The sequence below is a fragment of the Schistocerca cancellata genome, chromosome 5, assembly GCF_023864275.1.
Source record: "Schistocerca cancellata isolate TAMUIC-IGC-003103 chromosome 5, iqSchCanc2.1, whole genome shotgun sequence".
NCBI classification, from domain to species: Eukaryota; Metazoa; Arthropoda; class Insecta; order Orthoptera; family Acrididae; genus Schistocerca; species Schistocerca cancellata.
In genome coordinates this window covers 518,198,265-518,214,596 of record NC_064630.1, presented here as the reverse complement: position 1 = coordinate 518,214,596, position 16,332 = coordinate 518,198,265, and the positions used below count along the sequence as shown (strand labels likewise).

Here is a 16,332-nt window from a genome sequence, read left to right as displayed (position 1 = left end):
TTTTGTGGCCTTCTCCCTAATTTCCCTTCACATCTCTTAACATTCTGTATACCACAAGATATATTCTTAACAGCTTAACATCTGATGAGTTTTGAACTGCAGGTCGTTTGAGAAGTCAGCGGTAAGTCTTGGTAGCGGTAGATCGTGCTGGCGTATCGCTGCAGTCAGGTGGTCATATGTAATTCCAAGGATTTCTGCCATTCACCACTGTCAATAGCATCGTCCTCACAGTGACTGGGGACTTCAATGACTTACAGTTCAGCCAGTTGGCGCGAAATATTTAAAAATATACACACAATCCTTCATCATTCTATTAGTGAAAACAATATCAAAATCTCTATAGTAGTTCCTTGGATTAGTCTGAAAATACAGAGGCAAACTACAGTGGGGAATTCGGTTTATATACTGTATGTATAGAAGAAAGACAACGGATGCAGAAAATAAGCAAGTTATCAATCTAAATACTACTTCAATACGGTATTGAGTTGAGACATGGACCTCTGTGCCGGCGTTCTCAGGTAGTACGCCATTTTATACAACTGCATTGTCTGCAAAAATCTGAGAAGTTTATAGTGGTGCGATAATTTAACTGGCGCAGAACTCACGGACCTGCCTTTGCAAAGCAGCATCTCGAAACTGAATTAAAGATTTCTGCTTTTGCTGTATTAGCTTTAATTTCGGTTCTCTGTCATCCATGACTGTTTAAATACATTTTTTTTCTACAAACGGCCTTTACATGAAACCAGATTTTTCTGTCAAACATATTACTATAGTATTTTGCTACTGTAGTCGTTGAACACTTCACATATTTTCCTCTTGGCAGCCAGATGCTTTCTGTCACATCTCCATAGTCGTATTTGCTTTCCACATATTGTTTCCTTTGGAAATTTCTTTGGAGACCGCATATGACGGAACATCACTATGAACTATTCTGCTAGGCATATATCTACTCAGTGCTGGATAAACTATTGTTCTAAGTTCGAGTCACAGTTCATCTACACATTCCTGCTCAGAGATAAATATTTATAGTGCCTTGCTGAAAAATGATACTACTACCTCTTCATGTAGTTTTCCAAATATGTACCGAGATCTCCACTTGTTCCCTTGACCATTTTGGTAATAAATGTTGGTAGTGCCCCCTAAAAGTCACTGATTCAGTATCAGGTTGAAGATGGACATCGAATAGGTCTATTTGCTGCCATTAGATCTAAAATTTATCAGTCATGCCTTGGTTTTTGAATTGTCTGTTCTAAATAGTTGTCAGTGAAAGCTTTTAGTATTTGGCAGTATGTCTTTCCATACCCACCATTTATATAACAGTTCTACTACAAATAACTTACGGGTTTGCTGCCACCGCAGTGGTCGACGTCGTCACCCGGCAGCAAACCCGTAACTTATTTGAACATTCAGTTCGCCGGGAAAAGTTAAGGTCTCACATTGTTCTACTACATTTTAGTTTCCTGGCGCTGCAAATTAAAAAGCTTCAGTATTTTCACTATATTTAAAATATTTCTCGACATTTTATGGGTACCTTTCAAACATTCACTACGAGTAATGTATGCCTTAAAAAAAATTAGTATTTTTACTTACTATACTGTGGGTTTTTGGTGTACACTAGAACTCCTGTGTTGTAAGTATACTACAAATGACAAGTGTAGGAATAAAATTCAGACATAAAGCTCCTCGCAACACAGCACCGAAATGGGCACTACATATAGTGAGAAATGTTACATTAAACCTATAATTAGACTGTATTTCAGCAACGTGTTACTTAGTGTATTAGTGAGAACATATATTGTACTCTTGTTTTTTCTTTTTTAATTCACTATTTAATTTCTTCGATGGACACACAACTTTTATTTCAGTGTGCTAACACCAGAATGCGTGAAGTGCATCTCTGCAACAGGAACTCTGGCAAATAGCTAGCCCGAAATTAGGTCATCCAAAATGTATTTTTTTTAACAGCAGCATGAAAGTGTTTTTCGTGCGATATTTGAAACCTCTCAAGTTTAGCTATGTGTGTGTTTTTTCAGAGTAATTCTCGTGTACTCTTTGCGAAATAGAAATTAGGGCTTAAAATACTACTTTCATAGGCGCGGTCCAGAGCGGCTTTCACTATGATGATGTAAGCTTTGCAGCTTACCGTGCAGCAATATCGGGAGGGATAACATTTCCTGCTATTGTAGTCGTACGGGCCGCGGCTAATGCAATCTCTAAAAGAAACTTGCAAGGATCCGGTTACAGTAACCCCGATGATGATGATGCACTTAAATGGTGCTCGTTCCGCGCATAGTGCGGACGTCGATATTCCTACAATGCACCTCTGAGAAACTATCTACAGCTCCATTTGTATTCCACAAACCACTGTAAGGAGTAAGATATGAAGGTATTACCTACCTGTACATGCGTTGTGCGCGTGAGGGGAAAATGCCTACATTTTCGGCATGTTACCGAAATTAAATTTACTGTGGGAACTTGATACCAGTCGCTTTGGTAGGTAGGCCTACTCGTAAGTCTTTGACCATGGTGACTAGGAATTTGAGATACAGTGATCAAAAATTTAATTTTTCTCTTCTCCCTTGTTATGACATTAGATACAAATATACAGTGTTTCTCGTATACTGGGGATTTTTTTTCTAATGCTTCCCAGCCGTTTCATGCTACGCCAGATATACTTACGCAAATATATGTTTATAGCTTGGGAGCTAACAATGTTATTTTCAATGCCGACCAATTAATTTTGTCTGGTTTAAGTATAATAATTTCGAAAATTTTCACCAGAGTTTCGGAGAATAAAGTAGCATGCAACTGAAGGTTCTCGGAAATGTAACGAAATCTAGTTAGGGTCAGCCGCTTGCCAGATTTGGCTCTCATTCGGACCGGCAGCATAAAAAATTCCGACCAAGCAATGGTACCTTTCCCAGGCTGTGACCATACGGGTTGCCAACAACAAATTTGAGAGGTCTGATGAAAACCATACTGTCTTTCCTGAATTTAGGGTGGAAACGACTTTAAGAAAAAGCGTTGCCGTAGTTTATATACCCGTGTTCGATTTCGGTAAAATACAGGTAATAGCGAGTACATACTCCAATTTATATCGTGTAATTTGTGAAGGTGTTAGGAGATGAGAGCTTGTTGGTCCTATTAGTTTGATAGCCCATGCACTTTTCAAATTTTCGGACGAATTCCTTTAAAGCGTTTTTTCTCTGCACTTTACTTTCTTTGGAGTTAGTCTACAGTGATGTAAAATTGTTACCGGTACTCAAACGTATACCATTACAGAAAATTGCAAGTTTTAAGTTACTATAACTAAAATCCTAGGCGTGTGTAACCATTCAAAGTAAGAGTGAAGGAAAGGTTTTTGAAGTGGGAGGGTGGGGGAGGAGGAGAGGCAGTAACAGTGACTTCCTCTCCGACAATGGAAGCGCACCTGGTTCAGGGTCGCGCTTCCTGTAATTTCAGTATGTTGCGATCATGAATAATTATATGCGGAATATTTGCAAGTGAACCATCTACACATACATTTTGCCCTAGTATCTGATTCGTGAGGTGGTAGGTTTTGGGGACATACGGTACTGTACATTCTTTGAAGTTTTGCTGTTAATTTTCCATAAAGGTAGCTACCATGTGCCTGATCATTGCACTCTCTCTGTACACTGAGTGTCTTCAGTTTTACCAGATTGGATTTTATGCAGTTGTGCAGTGTTCAATCTCTCTCATAAACTGTAGTTACGCATAATCCTTAGAAAACTTAGTGCCACCTTCTCAGTTTTCTGCACCACTTTCATAAGCAAGTCGACCTTCACTCATGGCCATCTGTAAAAATAATTATTCTTGTGAAATGAAAAAATGTAAAACATTGCTGGCAGAAAGTGTCTTGGGAGACGTTCATTATTAAGCGGTGATGCAGTTGATCAGAATCTGACACAACTATAACATCGAATGTGCCACCTGTTCCCAGCAGACCCACGTGAATATCTTCGGCAGCATAGTACTGTCATTTCATTACTGCCTTGATGTAATATGTGTGATTTACCTGAAGACAACTCTTTTCCACTTCCATGCCATTTATTGCACATAACCACAAACTCATAAGTGATAAAACCAATGAATCAACAACAGCACGTGCACCAGTCCTTTACTTTATAGAGTACAGTTAACAATGACAGTGTTCTGAAGAACATTCCATGCTTCATTATTCCCCACAATAAGATGTACCACAGTATGTCATCTGTTACAGTTTGCAGTGTTAACCACCATGCAACTTCTGTATTCTCTGAATGGTCATAGACATTCAGCACCATCTCATCTGACACTGATATCAATTACCCAGCCGTTTTCAATAGATGACTACAGCACTGCCTAGACATCAAGTATCACTGTTTTAATGATAGTTTTTCCCAGTGCTTACAATATGCCCTTTGTCAAAACAACTTAAATTATCAACTTTCTCCATCTCTGCACTTGGAACAGAAAAAGTTTGTTCCTTTTATTCCACAGCATCGGATAGTTTTTTAGGACGACTGTCCTTTCCATGTGCTTCAGCTTTCATCAGTTCCACAATAGGTGTATGATCATAAAGTTAACTAAAAACTGTCTGATTTCTTGCTTCCTAAAACATCTGAAATCAAACCCTAGGTAGGATGTGACAGTGCTGCTCTAAATCCTGCCATGAGCTTGAAATGATGCTACCTCAAATCAATTAGCATGATAATATACATTACTACTGACATATGCATGTGCACACAAAGGAATGTCTCAGCATGGGCTATTTATTTATTATTTTTTATTCCTTAGGACCAAAGTGAGGAGCAAAATTCCAAGATTGTGGAACATGTCAATACATGAAATTACAACATAGAAGTAATAATACAGAAAAATAAAATGTTCACTAACTTGAAACATGTCTATCTAAAAGTTTAAGCAAACACAATCAACAACACAACAAGGATCAGCTTAATTTTACAAGGAACTCCGCAATAGAATAGGAGTGAGCCACTAAGAAACTATTCAGTTTAGATTTGATAGCACATGGATTACTGCTAAGATGTTTGAATTCTAGTGATAACTTTTTGAAAATGGCTGCAGCAGTATACTACACACCTTTCTGCAAATACATTCAAAACTCTAGCAAAAGAACCATTTATTGATTAATTCTTCTGTCACTACAAATGTCAAGATCTAGTTTCATAAACTACTTAACATACCAATAACCTCAAAGTAAAAGGCAAAGGGAACTGAACACGGCAAACAATATGGACATGAAGCACAACCAGCTCTAACTGATTAATATTGTTTGATCATTTACTCATCTAAAAGTTCCACTAATCTTCTTAAGACTTGAGACACAATTCTCAGATCTACTGATATTTGACACATTACTTTCATTACGTAGGTAGCATAGAACAATGGTAACAAATACTGATGTTATTTTGCTATATTTATCAAACTCATGAACTGAGCTTTATTTACTGCAATCAAAAACCCTCTCCAATACTAGTACTTTTTTGTTCCACAGAGGTCCTAAATAATGCAGTGTTTGATGAAGATCATGATGAAATGGTTGTAGTGAAGGATATAGAGATGTTCTCAATGTGTGAACATCATTTGGTGCCATTCTATGGCAAAGTGTCCATCGGTTATCTTCCCACAAAGAAAATTCTTGGACTTAGCAAACTTGCTAGGTAAGTACAGATAATATATTATGGAACAAAAGCTTGTTACTAGAAACATCACAGGAATATTCAGAGTGATGCACTGTTCACTATTATCTTTTTTGTTTCAGAATAGTAGAGATCTTCAGCCGTAGACTACAAGGTAAGCTTAATTTCTCATGTGAAATAAGTTAATCACACCTGTACAGTAAAATAGTATTTCACTTGTATCGAAAGTAATTGGGGATCTTTACCATGAAAGTTGAGGAAGGAAGACAGACTCTATTAAAATGCTATTATTTTGTCTGCAACATGACACTGTAACTTCAGGAGTTAATTCAAAATTACCTTTAATGTAAGGGATCTTTGCCAATGGGAATTCTCTTTTTATTTGAATCTAGAAAGTAACCTACAGGTACTAAAAGAATAAGCAGTGCACTTCACTGAACTTCAGCACTATCCTAAAAATATTATCTTAACTGAATAACCTTGCAATGAGTATTAGAATTGTAGACATAATTTAATGCCTGTAATCTATGAAGGTATGCTGGATAAAAAAGTGTCATTTTCACCTCTAATTTCTTCAGATACCATTTGAGTAAAGGCTGTGTATTATGTAACATTGAAAATCATATCATCCAACATCTTAAAGACTTCACTTTCTAATATTTCCTTCTGAATTGTACAAATTATCCCTGTTCAAATAGTCACCAGATTGTACTTGCATTACAGTTGGCCTTCAGAGTGTAGTGGTACATTTTTAAATTGTAGTTCCAATCATCACATAGCCTCTTCAATTAAAAAGTCTGATAAGACATGTGTAATAGTTAATGCCATGTAAAGGCTTTGTTTTCTAGCATTAAGAAAGAATTACTTATCATGATGGCATCCTATACTGGAAAAAATTTCTCAAAAACAGAGCAGTACAGTATCACTTGCAGCACTAAGAATTCAGTAACTTCACATTATAAATTCATTATATTTAAGCTATAGCTTTGCTAAGAATTAATTTCATCACACATAATTAAGTAGCATAGTCAATATGATGTACACAGAAAATCGATGTAAATACCATTAAATGAGTAGACCTTAAGCATCTTCTGACAGTATGAAGGATGATTACAAGGAAATATGAGGTCCAATCTAGGAGTGTGGGATTTGTGATCAGCATGTTGCGAGTCCCTCTCACCATTGTTATCAGTAGGTGTGGCGGTCTGGTAAAATGTGGTCTGTCATCGTTGTAGTCTCCAGTCCAGAGGTTGGTGTGATGCAGCTCTCCATGATACTCTATCCTGTGAAAGCTTTCTCATCTCCCAGTACCTACTGCAACCTACATCCTTCTGAATCAGCTTAATGTACTCCTCTCTTGGTCTCCCTCTGATTTTTACCCTCCACACTGCCCTCCAATACTAAGTTGGTGATCCCTTGATGCCACAGAACAAGTCCAACCAACCGATCCTTTCTTCTAGTCAGGTTGTGCCACAGATTTCTCTTCTCATTTGTGTTCAATACCTCCTCATTAGTTATGTGATCTACCCATCTAGTCTTCAGCATTCTTCTGTAGCACCATGTCTTCTCTTGTCTAAACTATTTATCATCCATTTTTCACTTTCATACATGGCTAAACTCCATACAAATACTTTCAGAAATGACTTCCTCACACTTAAATCTATACTTGATGTTAACAAATTTCTCTTCTTCAGAAACGCTTTCCTTGCCATTGCCAGTCTACATTTTACATCCTCTCTACTTCGACCATCATCAGTTATTTTGCTCCCCAAATAGCAAAACTCCTTTACTACTCTAAGTGTCTCATTTCCTAATCTAATTCCCTCAGCATCACCCGACTTAATTCGACTACATTCCATAATCCTCGTTTTGCTTTTGTTGATGTTCATCTTATATCCTCCTTTCAAGACAATGTCCATTCTGTTAAACTGCTCTTCCAGGTCCTTTGCTGTCTGACACAATTACAATGTCATCAGCAAACCTCAAAGTTTTTATTTCTTCTCCATGGATTTTAATTCCTACTCCAAATTTTTCTTTTGTTTCCTTCACTGCTTGCTCAATATACAGATTGAATAACATCATGGATAGGCTACAGCCTTGTCTCACTCCATTCCCAACCACTGCTTCCCTTTCATGCCCCTCAATTCTTATAACTGTCATCTGCTTTCTGTACAAATTGTAAATAGCCTTGCACTCCCTGTGTTTGACCCCTGCCACCTTCAGAATTTGAAAGAGAGTATTTCAGTCAACATTGCAATAAGTTTTCTCTAAGTCTACAAATGCTAGGAATGTAGGTTGGCGTTTCCTTGATCTAAGATAAGTTGTAGGGTCAGTATTGCCTCACATGTTCCAACATTTCTACAGAGTCCAAACTGACCTTCCCTGAGGTTGGCTTCTACCAGCTTTTCCATTCATCTGTAAAGAACTCAGGTTTGTATTTTGCAGCTGTAACATGTGGTCTGTCATAACTGTTAAACAGCTCGCCTCTCTGTTCCAACAGTGGAACACTTAATATAGCCATCCAACATGCAATAAAATTGACAATAATGAAGTAATGGATTATACTAAATTAGCAGCCTATTGAATACTTTCTCATAAGGCATAACTTTCCTTTTTTCTTTTGCCAATACTCAAAATTACACAATCTGTGGAAATTATTTTTGAGTCTTTACTTGAAGTTTTCTATCCCATTGTTCTTTCTTTTGTAAAATAAAATTTGTTAGTAGTGGAAAATATCATTGAGCTAATAGATATACTGGCTAATAAATCTGATAATGCCAAGAAACTTTAAAAGACATCTGCATCAGTTAATATTGTGAAATATACACACTATTTATTATAGTTCATTTGATTTTAAAGGTATAGTTTCTTGTAATGTACTAAAGAGATTATGGCAAAAATTCACTGTGCTCAGAGTGATTTGTAATGTAATATTTTACTATAGACAGGGTCACTGCATCTATTACAGGAATTGATATCTATTGTGCCTCCAACTCACTTGATTTGTCTAGTATAAATATATAGTTCCATATTCACATGTGCTGAGAAAGAACGTTGCATGTCCATTTACGCACAAGCAGAAGGTAAATGGAGGTAAAACTTCTTTGTTGATGAGTTGAATTCATTGGTAAGAATGCTTTGGGCTACACACCACTCCTCCAGGGTGGTATGTAACACCACATTGTTTAATATCATTTATGTAATTTGCAGTTCCTGATATTGATTCGGAATCTATATACCAGAAAAGATACTGCACTAGCAACCCAGGAAAGTTGAGTAATCATCCTACTGCTTCATAATTGTGGTCCCTCAGCCAGTAATTGCTGGGCACAGACCAGTTGATGTTGTGGTTCCCAATGTGTGGGCTGTACAGCACAGCTGGTCCTCTGTTAGTATAAACTCTGGGTGTCTACTCTACATTCTACTCTACATTCATACTCTACAAACCACTGTGAAGGGCATGGCAGAAGGTACTTCTCATGGTACTAGTTAACACAGCTTCTTCCTGTTATATTTATGTATGGATCGCAGGAAGAATCACAGGTTAAATGTGTTTGTGTGGGCTGTGATTAAACTAAACTTGGCTTCCTGGTCTCCACAGGAGCATAATGTGTAGGTATGCATAGGTATGGATTCATCACTTAAAGTTGGCTTTGAAATTTTGTAATTTGGCTTTCGTGGGATAGTTTGTGTCTATGTTAGTGTCTGCCAGTTCAGTATTTTCAGAATCTGTGATGCTTTCTCATTCATCAAACAAACCTGTGACCATACATGCTGCTATTATTCATGTATGTTGAATATTCACAATCAGTCCTATCTGGACTGTGCCCTAAACACTTTGGCAATATTCTAGGATGGATAACACAAGCATTTCATGAGCAATCTTTGTAGATTGATTTGCATTTTCCCCTAATATATGACCAGTGAACCTAAGTCTGCCACCTGCTTCACCTATGACTGAGCCCATGTTATTGTCTAAAATCATATCCCTACTTTGTTATACTCAGGTGTTCATATGAGTTACTTGATTCCAAGTGGTACTCCTTGGTATTTTAATTGCAGGGTACTATTTTTTTTGTGTTGTGAAGTGCAGAATTTTACGTTGATGAACATCTGAAGGAAATTGTCTGTATTTGCACCATTTCGAACTTTGATAAAGATCCAGCTGAAAATTTGTGCTGATTTTTTTCAGACAGTACTTTATTGTAGATAACTAAATCATCTGCAAAATATTTATTAATATTGTCTGTAATTTATTTAAGAGCCAAGAACAGCAAGATTTTTACACTTTGCTGGGGCTCGTCCTAAGTTACCTCTACACCTGTTGATGACTCTACATCAAGGATAACATGCTGTATCCTCCCTACCAAGATATTTTCTATCCTGTCACAAATACAATATTTTTGATGCTAAGGATAGGTGTGATACTGGGTCAAATGTTTCTCAGAAAGCAAGAAATGCTCATTTACCTGACTGTCTTAATCAGTGGCTTTCAGGACATCATGTGAGAAATGTGCGATTTGGTTTCACGTAATATCTTTCTGAAATCCATGATAGTTGCCTTGGAGAATATCATTATCAGTGACACCTCATCACATTTTAAATCAGAATGTGCTCCAAGATTATATAACAAATGAATGTCTAGCATGCTGGACAATAGTTTTGTGGAGCAATTCTGCTCCCATTCTTGTAGATGGATGTGATCTGTGCTTTCTTCCATCTACTGGGCATGATTCTATAGGGAGATCCATGGTAGATTAGGGTTAAGAGGAGTTAACTTCACTGCAGATTCAGTACAGAATCTGGTAAGATTCAAACAGCCCCTGAAACTTTATTCAATTTTAGCAGTTTCTAATGTCCTCAACACTACTGACACTGATAGTTGTCACCTTTGCAGTAGCACAAGAATGAAACTGGGATGACAGCCTTGAATTTTTGTTCGTAAAGAAAAATTTCAAAGTATTTTGTCAGTCCTGATGCTGCTTTGCTACCCTCAATTTTGACTCCTGCCTCATCCATAAGTGTCTGGACACTAACTTCGGTGCCAATAACAGCCTTTACCTATAAACAGAATTTCTTTGAATTTTGAGACATCTTTTGATAATACTCAGATGCAGCAGTTAATTGCTATCTTTACGGTCACATGCAACTCAGCCTCTCCCTGTATACAGGGTGATCCAGGAGGAATGTTCCGTAACTTGTGAGATGCTTCTGCATGTGGAAATAAACTGAAAAAGTTCTATGAACATGTGTTCAGTTTGTGATCATTGATGGAACTGGAGTGGGTTGAAGGCTACACACCCATGAATGAATATTACTTACTGAAATGCTTTGTAGGCACTGTGGTGGATAGAATAAGGGTGGAATGGACTGATCCGTCCTACAAGAAATACAAGGGTTCTCCAAAAGATGGCAGCACTGTGATCAGAGGCAACAGCTGCAAGCAAGCCCAGGGGGACAACTGTGGATTGGATCAGTCACCAGTTGTGAGGCTGTGTGCACGTCATGCTTGAATGTTGTTTAATTAAGCAAGTCCATTGTGTCAACAAATACTGATATTCTGCTTACGTTCACCCAAGCAGAATATGCAGACATGTTCGTGCACATGTACTATAGTGGCAGTGCCCATGCAGCTTAGACAGAATAACACATTAATCAACCCTCTAGGATATTTCCCAGGGTTTTAAACATTGTGTGAATCTGGATCACTGTCCAATATACACACAACATCAGAACATGAGGCTGTTCAGTCAACTGAGGAAAGGGAAGATGATATTGCAGTGGTACAATGGAGATCCACTACCAGTGCATGGTGCATTATCTGTCAGCTCAAGATTCCACAAATAAAAGTGTGGTATACATAACATTCTGAGGGCTTGTACTAATTCCATGTGCAACCCAGGCAACATCTGCAACCAGGTGATTCAGTAAGCGGACAACAATTTCGTGAGTGGTTGGCTGTACAGAGATGTCGTACAATATGCTCTGTTTACAGATGAGGCATTTACATAAAATGGTATCGTGAACACTTGCAATTATCAAACATAGGTGATGGAGAGCCCACATGACACTAGAGAAACAAGATTACAAGTTCTGAACGAACATCTTGTGTGGTATGGTGGATGATGTAGTGATAGGGCCTGTGTTCCTGTCAAATTGCATGAAAACTGCAGCATATGCACATTTCCTCATAGAACACCTACCTGCACTTTCAGAAGAGACAACATTAGAGCAACAACAGCAAATGTACCTGCAACATGGTGGATTACCAATTTGCTTTACCAGGCAAGCATCCCAGTATCTGAATAAAACTTTTCCTCAATGTATTGGCAGGGTTGGACCCATTAATTGGCCTGCCAGATCACTGAACCAAACCCCATTAGACTTCTGTTTATGGGGCTGGTTAAAGGGAGATGTGTGTGCTACAAAGGTGGATTTACATGAAGAAATTGCCACTCGCATCACTGACACTGTTGTCGACATTAAAACCCACCAAGATGATGGCCGATGTGCCACAAAACGTACACCCTCAAACACGTTGATGAATGGACTGAGAAGTGTGGGGGAATTTTTGACCATATCTTTTAGTATCGACCAGTTATCTTTCCCATCATTATTCTGTTCACCATAGTGACTACACGGCATTTCTGTAAGTAATATTCACTCTTGTCTTCACATGGTTCATGAATGTGTGTGGTCACCAACATGCTCCAGTACTGTAACGATCGAAAATCGGAAACTGGTTCACAGAACTTTTTCATTTATTTTCACATTCAGAATCGGCTCAAAAATTGACATTTCTCATGAGTCACCCTGTATATCCATATGTTTTGTTTATATCTATTAAATAATAATTTGTTTCTTTAGAAGCTTTTTTATTGTGGACAATAGAGGGTCCCTCCCATTGTGAACTTTTCTTCTAGGTATGTTTCTCACGTGTATCGTCCATAAACCTGAGCTGCAGTTCTTGTACATGCTCCCATAGATATGAATGTTTCAGTTCTTTATTGAGATATGACACTACTGCCTCTTTATCTAGTTTGCTGAATGTGTAAAACCTTGTTTTTGTCTTAGTTGCACATTGTCTTTTGGTAATCACTGTTGCTATGCTGTCGCATAGTCACTGATAGTTTATAAGCAGATATCCTCAAATAGTTCAGGTCTACTTGTTGCTATTAGGTCCAATATATGCAACATGAGAGGAATACCAAACGATCTGTTCTAGGTAGTTTTCTGCAGTAAGTAATTCTTGTCATGACCATCATTTACAAAACTGTGATTATCTCATTTAGCTGTTAGATGATTGAAGTCTCCTTTGATGATGACTGTATGATTGGAGAACTTGTGTACTGGTGATCTTAGGTTTCCTCTAAAGTTTTTGTTTACATCTGGAGGTGTTTGATGATAGATAGCATCTGTTACAGATTTCTCAGTAAGTAAGAGTCTTGATCAAATAATTTTGCTTACAATTTAAATTCCTACTTCAGTGAATTTGAGTTTCTTGCATATAGTGACAAATCACCTTCACTTACTATTAACCTATTTTCCCACAAAAATATCACTGCTGTTAATTTTGAGTTTTAGCTAGTATTACGTGATCTCCATTGCTGTTTAGAAATGCTTCAAACCTAACATTTCTGTTGCAAATGCTCCAGTGCAGTTAATCATTAAGATTTTAATACTCTTGCCCTATAAGGGATCTTCTTTGGATCTTACACTGACACTTGCTAATGCCTTTTCAGTTATGGTTATCTGGATTGGATGGAGAGTTGCCTAGTCTAAAAAAAATCCTTTTGTGAATCTCTCACACAGTCAACTACCTAAATAGCATCCTATGATGTATAATACACAACTGAAATGTTCATGGGAACTGCACAGTTCCCAACCATGTGGTACAAATCTAGAAAATCAGAGCCTAGCTTATCACAGAATTTTCAAAGCCATTGATTTAACCCTTCCACTTTCCTCAGAACCAGAGGGCAACAATCAGTTCTGGGAATAATTATGCAAATTTTGAGCTTTGTTCAAACTTGGTGAGTAATGCTGCCTTCCTCTACCTTCTTTGCCAGGCAAGGGGATGGTTTAAGTATGAGTTCAGAGGAGAAATGACAGGCATCTGGCTCAACTGTTTGGATTGTGAGTATGGGAAAACATTTATGTAAATCCCTAAATCTCAATGTCATTGGGATGGATGGTGGTTGAGGTAAACCAGTAACAAGTGGGCAACCTCTGGGGTACCTGCCATAGTGCAGTTGGCGGATGACTTCTGAGACAAGCAGATTTTGGCCTATGTGGTTGTTAATTACTCTAGCTCCCATTGGTAACAAAATGATTCTTACTGTTCATACTCACTCCTGATGGGAAAGGTCATCCATAAGGAAATGCTGACACCTAATCATCAAAGAACAACAATGTTCAGTCCTGTTGAGGAAACAAATTGAAATAATTGCTGTAAAGACAGTGACAAGGTAGATATTCACAAAAATCATCTACAGTTTTTTTAATTTTTGCTTATTTGTCTATCCTGAAGGATTGTACATTCTAATGTTGACATAACTTGAACAAAGGAAGAGATACCATCATCATATATACATAAGTGTATAAAGTATATCTGAAGAACATGCTATCTCTATTAACACTTTAATATAAATGAACTATATGCAACCTATATAATATCTATGAAATACGAATGGATGGTATAGTACAAACTAGAAAATCAACAAACAGAATTAATGACTAGAGTTCCAGTATCTTTAATTCAGAAGCGCTTCTACAATTTTTTAAAAATTGTTCTGTATTGTAAAATACTTCTCTTAAGTTGTATTTGTGTACAGTTACACAGTATGATCCTGTATTAGTAGTGTGTTAAATAACTGTATCAAGATGTAAAAACATTTTGTGCTTTCTCAAGTCATGTAACTTGGATGTCAATCATCAGCGTGCACACGTGTGTGTCCTGCTGGAATTGCCAAAGTCCATCGAAATGCACAGTAGACATGAATGGATGCAGGTGATCAGACAGAATGCTTGAGTAAGTGTCACCTGTCTGTCATATCTTGATATATCAGGGGTCCTGTATCACTCCAACTGCACACGCCCCACTCCATTAGTGTCTCCATGAGCTTGAACAGTCACCTATTGACATGCAGGTTCCATGGATTCATTATGTTGTCTCCACACCCTTACACATCCATCTGTTCGATAAAATTTGAAATGAGACTTGTTTGACCAGGCAACATGCTTCCATTGATCAACAGTCCTATGTCAGTGTTAACGTGCCCAGGCATGGTGTAAAGCTTTGTGTCATGCACTCAAGAGTACACGAGTGGGCCTTCAACTCCGAAAGCCCATATCAAAGATGTTTCATTGAATGGTTTGGGCGTTGACACTTGTTGATAGTCCAGCACTGAAATCTGTTGCAATTTGCAGAAGGTTTGCACTTCAATCATGTTGAATGATCCTCTTCAGTTGTCATTGGTTCTGTTCTTGCAAGATATTTTTCTGGCCACAGTGATGTCAGAGATTTGATGTTTTACCAGATTACTGATATTCACAGTATGCTGATAAAATGGTTGTGCAGGAAAATCCCCACTTCATCCCTATCTTGGAGATGCTGTCCCATCACTCATATGCTGACTATAACACCTCATTCAAACTCACGTAAATGTTGATAACCTGCCATTGTAGCAGCAATAACCAATCTAACAACTGCGCCAGACACTTGTCTTATGTAGGTGTTGCTGCCCGCAGTGCCATATTCTGCCCTCTGTTGCAAAGGAGGTGGCATCACCTTTAATGCTTTCATAGCCTCAGCATATGAGATTGTTCCCCATCCCCTTTACTTCCTCAGGTTTTCTTTCTTAGGCATAAACCTGGCTGTCCTCCTTCCACACAGGATGGCCACTAGACCAGTTTAGTCATTTTGGTCACTGCGTGCATGAATCATTTGATTCATATGCATCTGTTCGACATTTAATACATGTTACCTCACCATTAAAACCAAGGATTTTATGTCCTAACAGTTGGAATTTAGCACATCTTGGAGGGTTTGGTATGCAGTGTAACTTTGTAGCAGGTAAAACCAACTGCTCTATATTTTTGTTGTATGTGAGGCTTTAAATTTTTTTTTTCTAGGTTCTTGTTCACTTTATAATTTTTTTTTTCTCTGACAACCTCATTTGCTCATAAGTCCTGTAAGTCATAGGGGTCAGTCTGCACCAGCATCACTACCAGTTGCCTACCCCTATTGCTAAATTGAGGGTGGTACACATTTAAATTACTATAGGGTAACCCATTTTTTTGGGCCCTTACAGCTCATAAATGTGCTGTGTTGTAGCTGTCTGTCATTGGAGTACCATTTCAGACACATTTGTTTTGTCAAAAAAACTAGCAAGTGACTCTAAAACTTTGTGAATATAGAAAGTGATTTTTGAACAGATTCCTTATCTTTCTTAATTATTAATTAAAATAACCATTATAAGAAAATTCTGTGGGAGCAAAAGAAAAAAAAGATTTTTATTTTCCAGAGGACTCAAATGCTGAAGAACTAAAAAGTCTTAAATATAATAATATTGTATGTCAAGAAGCTAAAATGTCAACATCCCCTCTCTTAAAAACATGACCACTCTCAAAGTAATCTATAAATAATGTGTGTTTTGTGTGTAAAGAA

General features: G+C 37.7%; 1 protein-coding gene across 1 annotated transcript in view; it reads left to right on the top strand.

Annotated features, from left to right (window-relative positions):
• Positions 1–16,332, top strand: part of LOC126187862 (GTP cyclohydrolase 1) — a 110,773-nt gene that overhangs the window by 81,644 nt on the left and 12,797 nt on the right. Inside the window, exons 3-4 of the mRNA XM_049929180.1 lie at positions 5,519–5,684; positions 5,786–5,817. Coding sequence (XP_049785137.1) covers positions 5,519–5,684; positions 5,786–5,817 — 198 coding nt within the window. The remainder of the gene's footprint in view (positions 1–5,518; positions 5,685–5,785; positions 5,818–16,332) is intronic.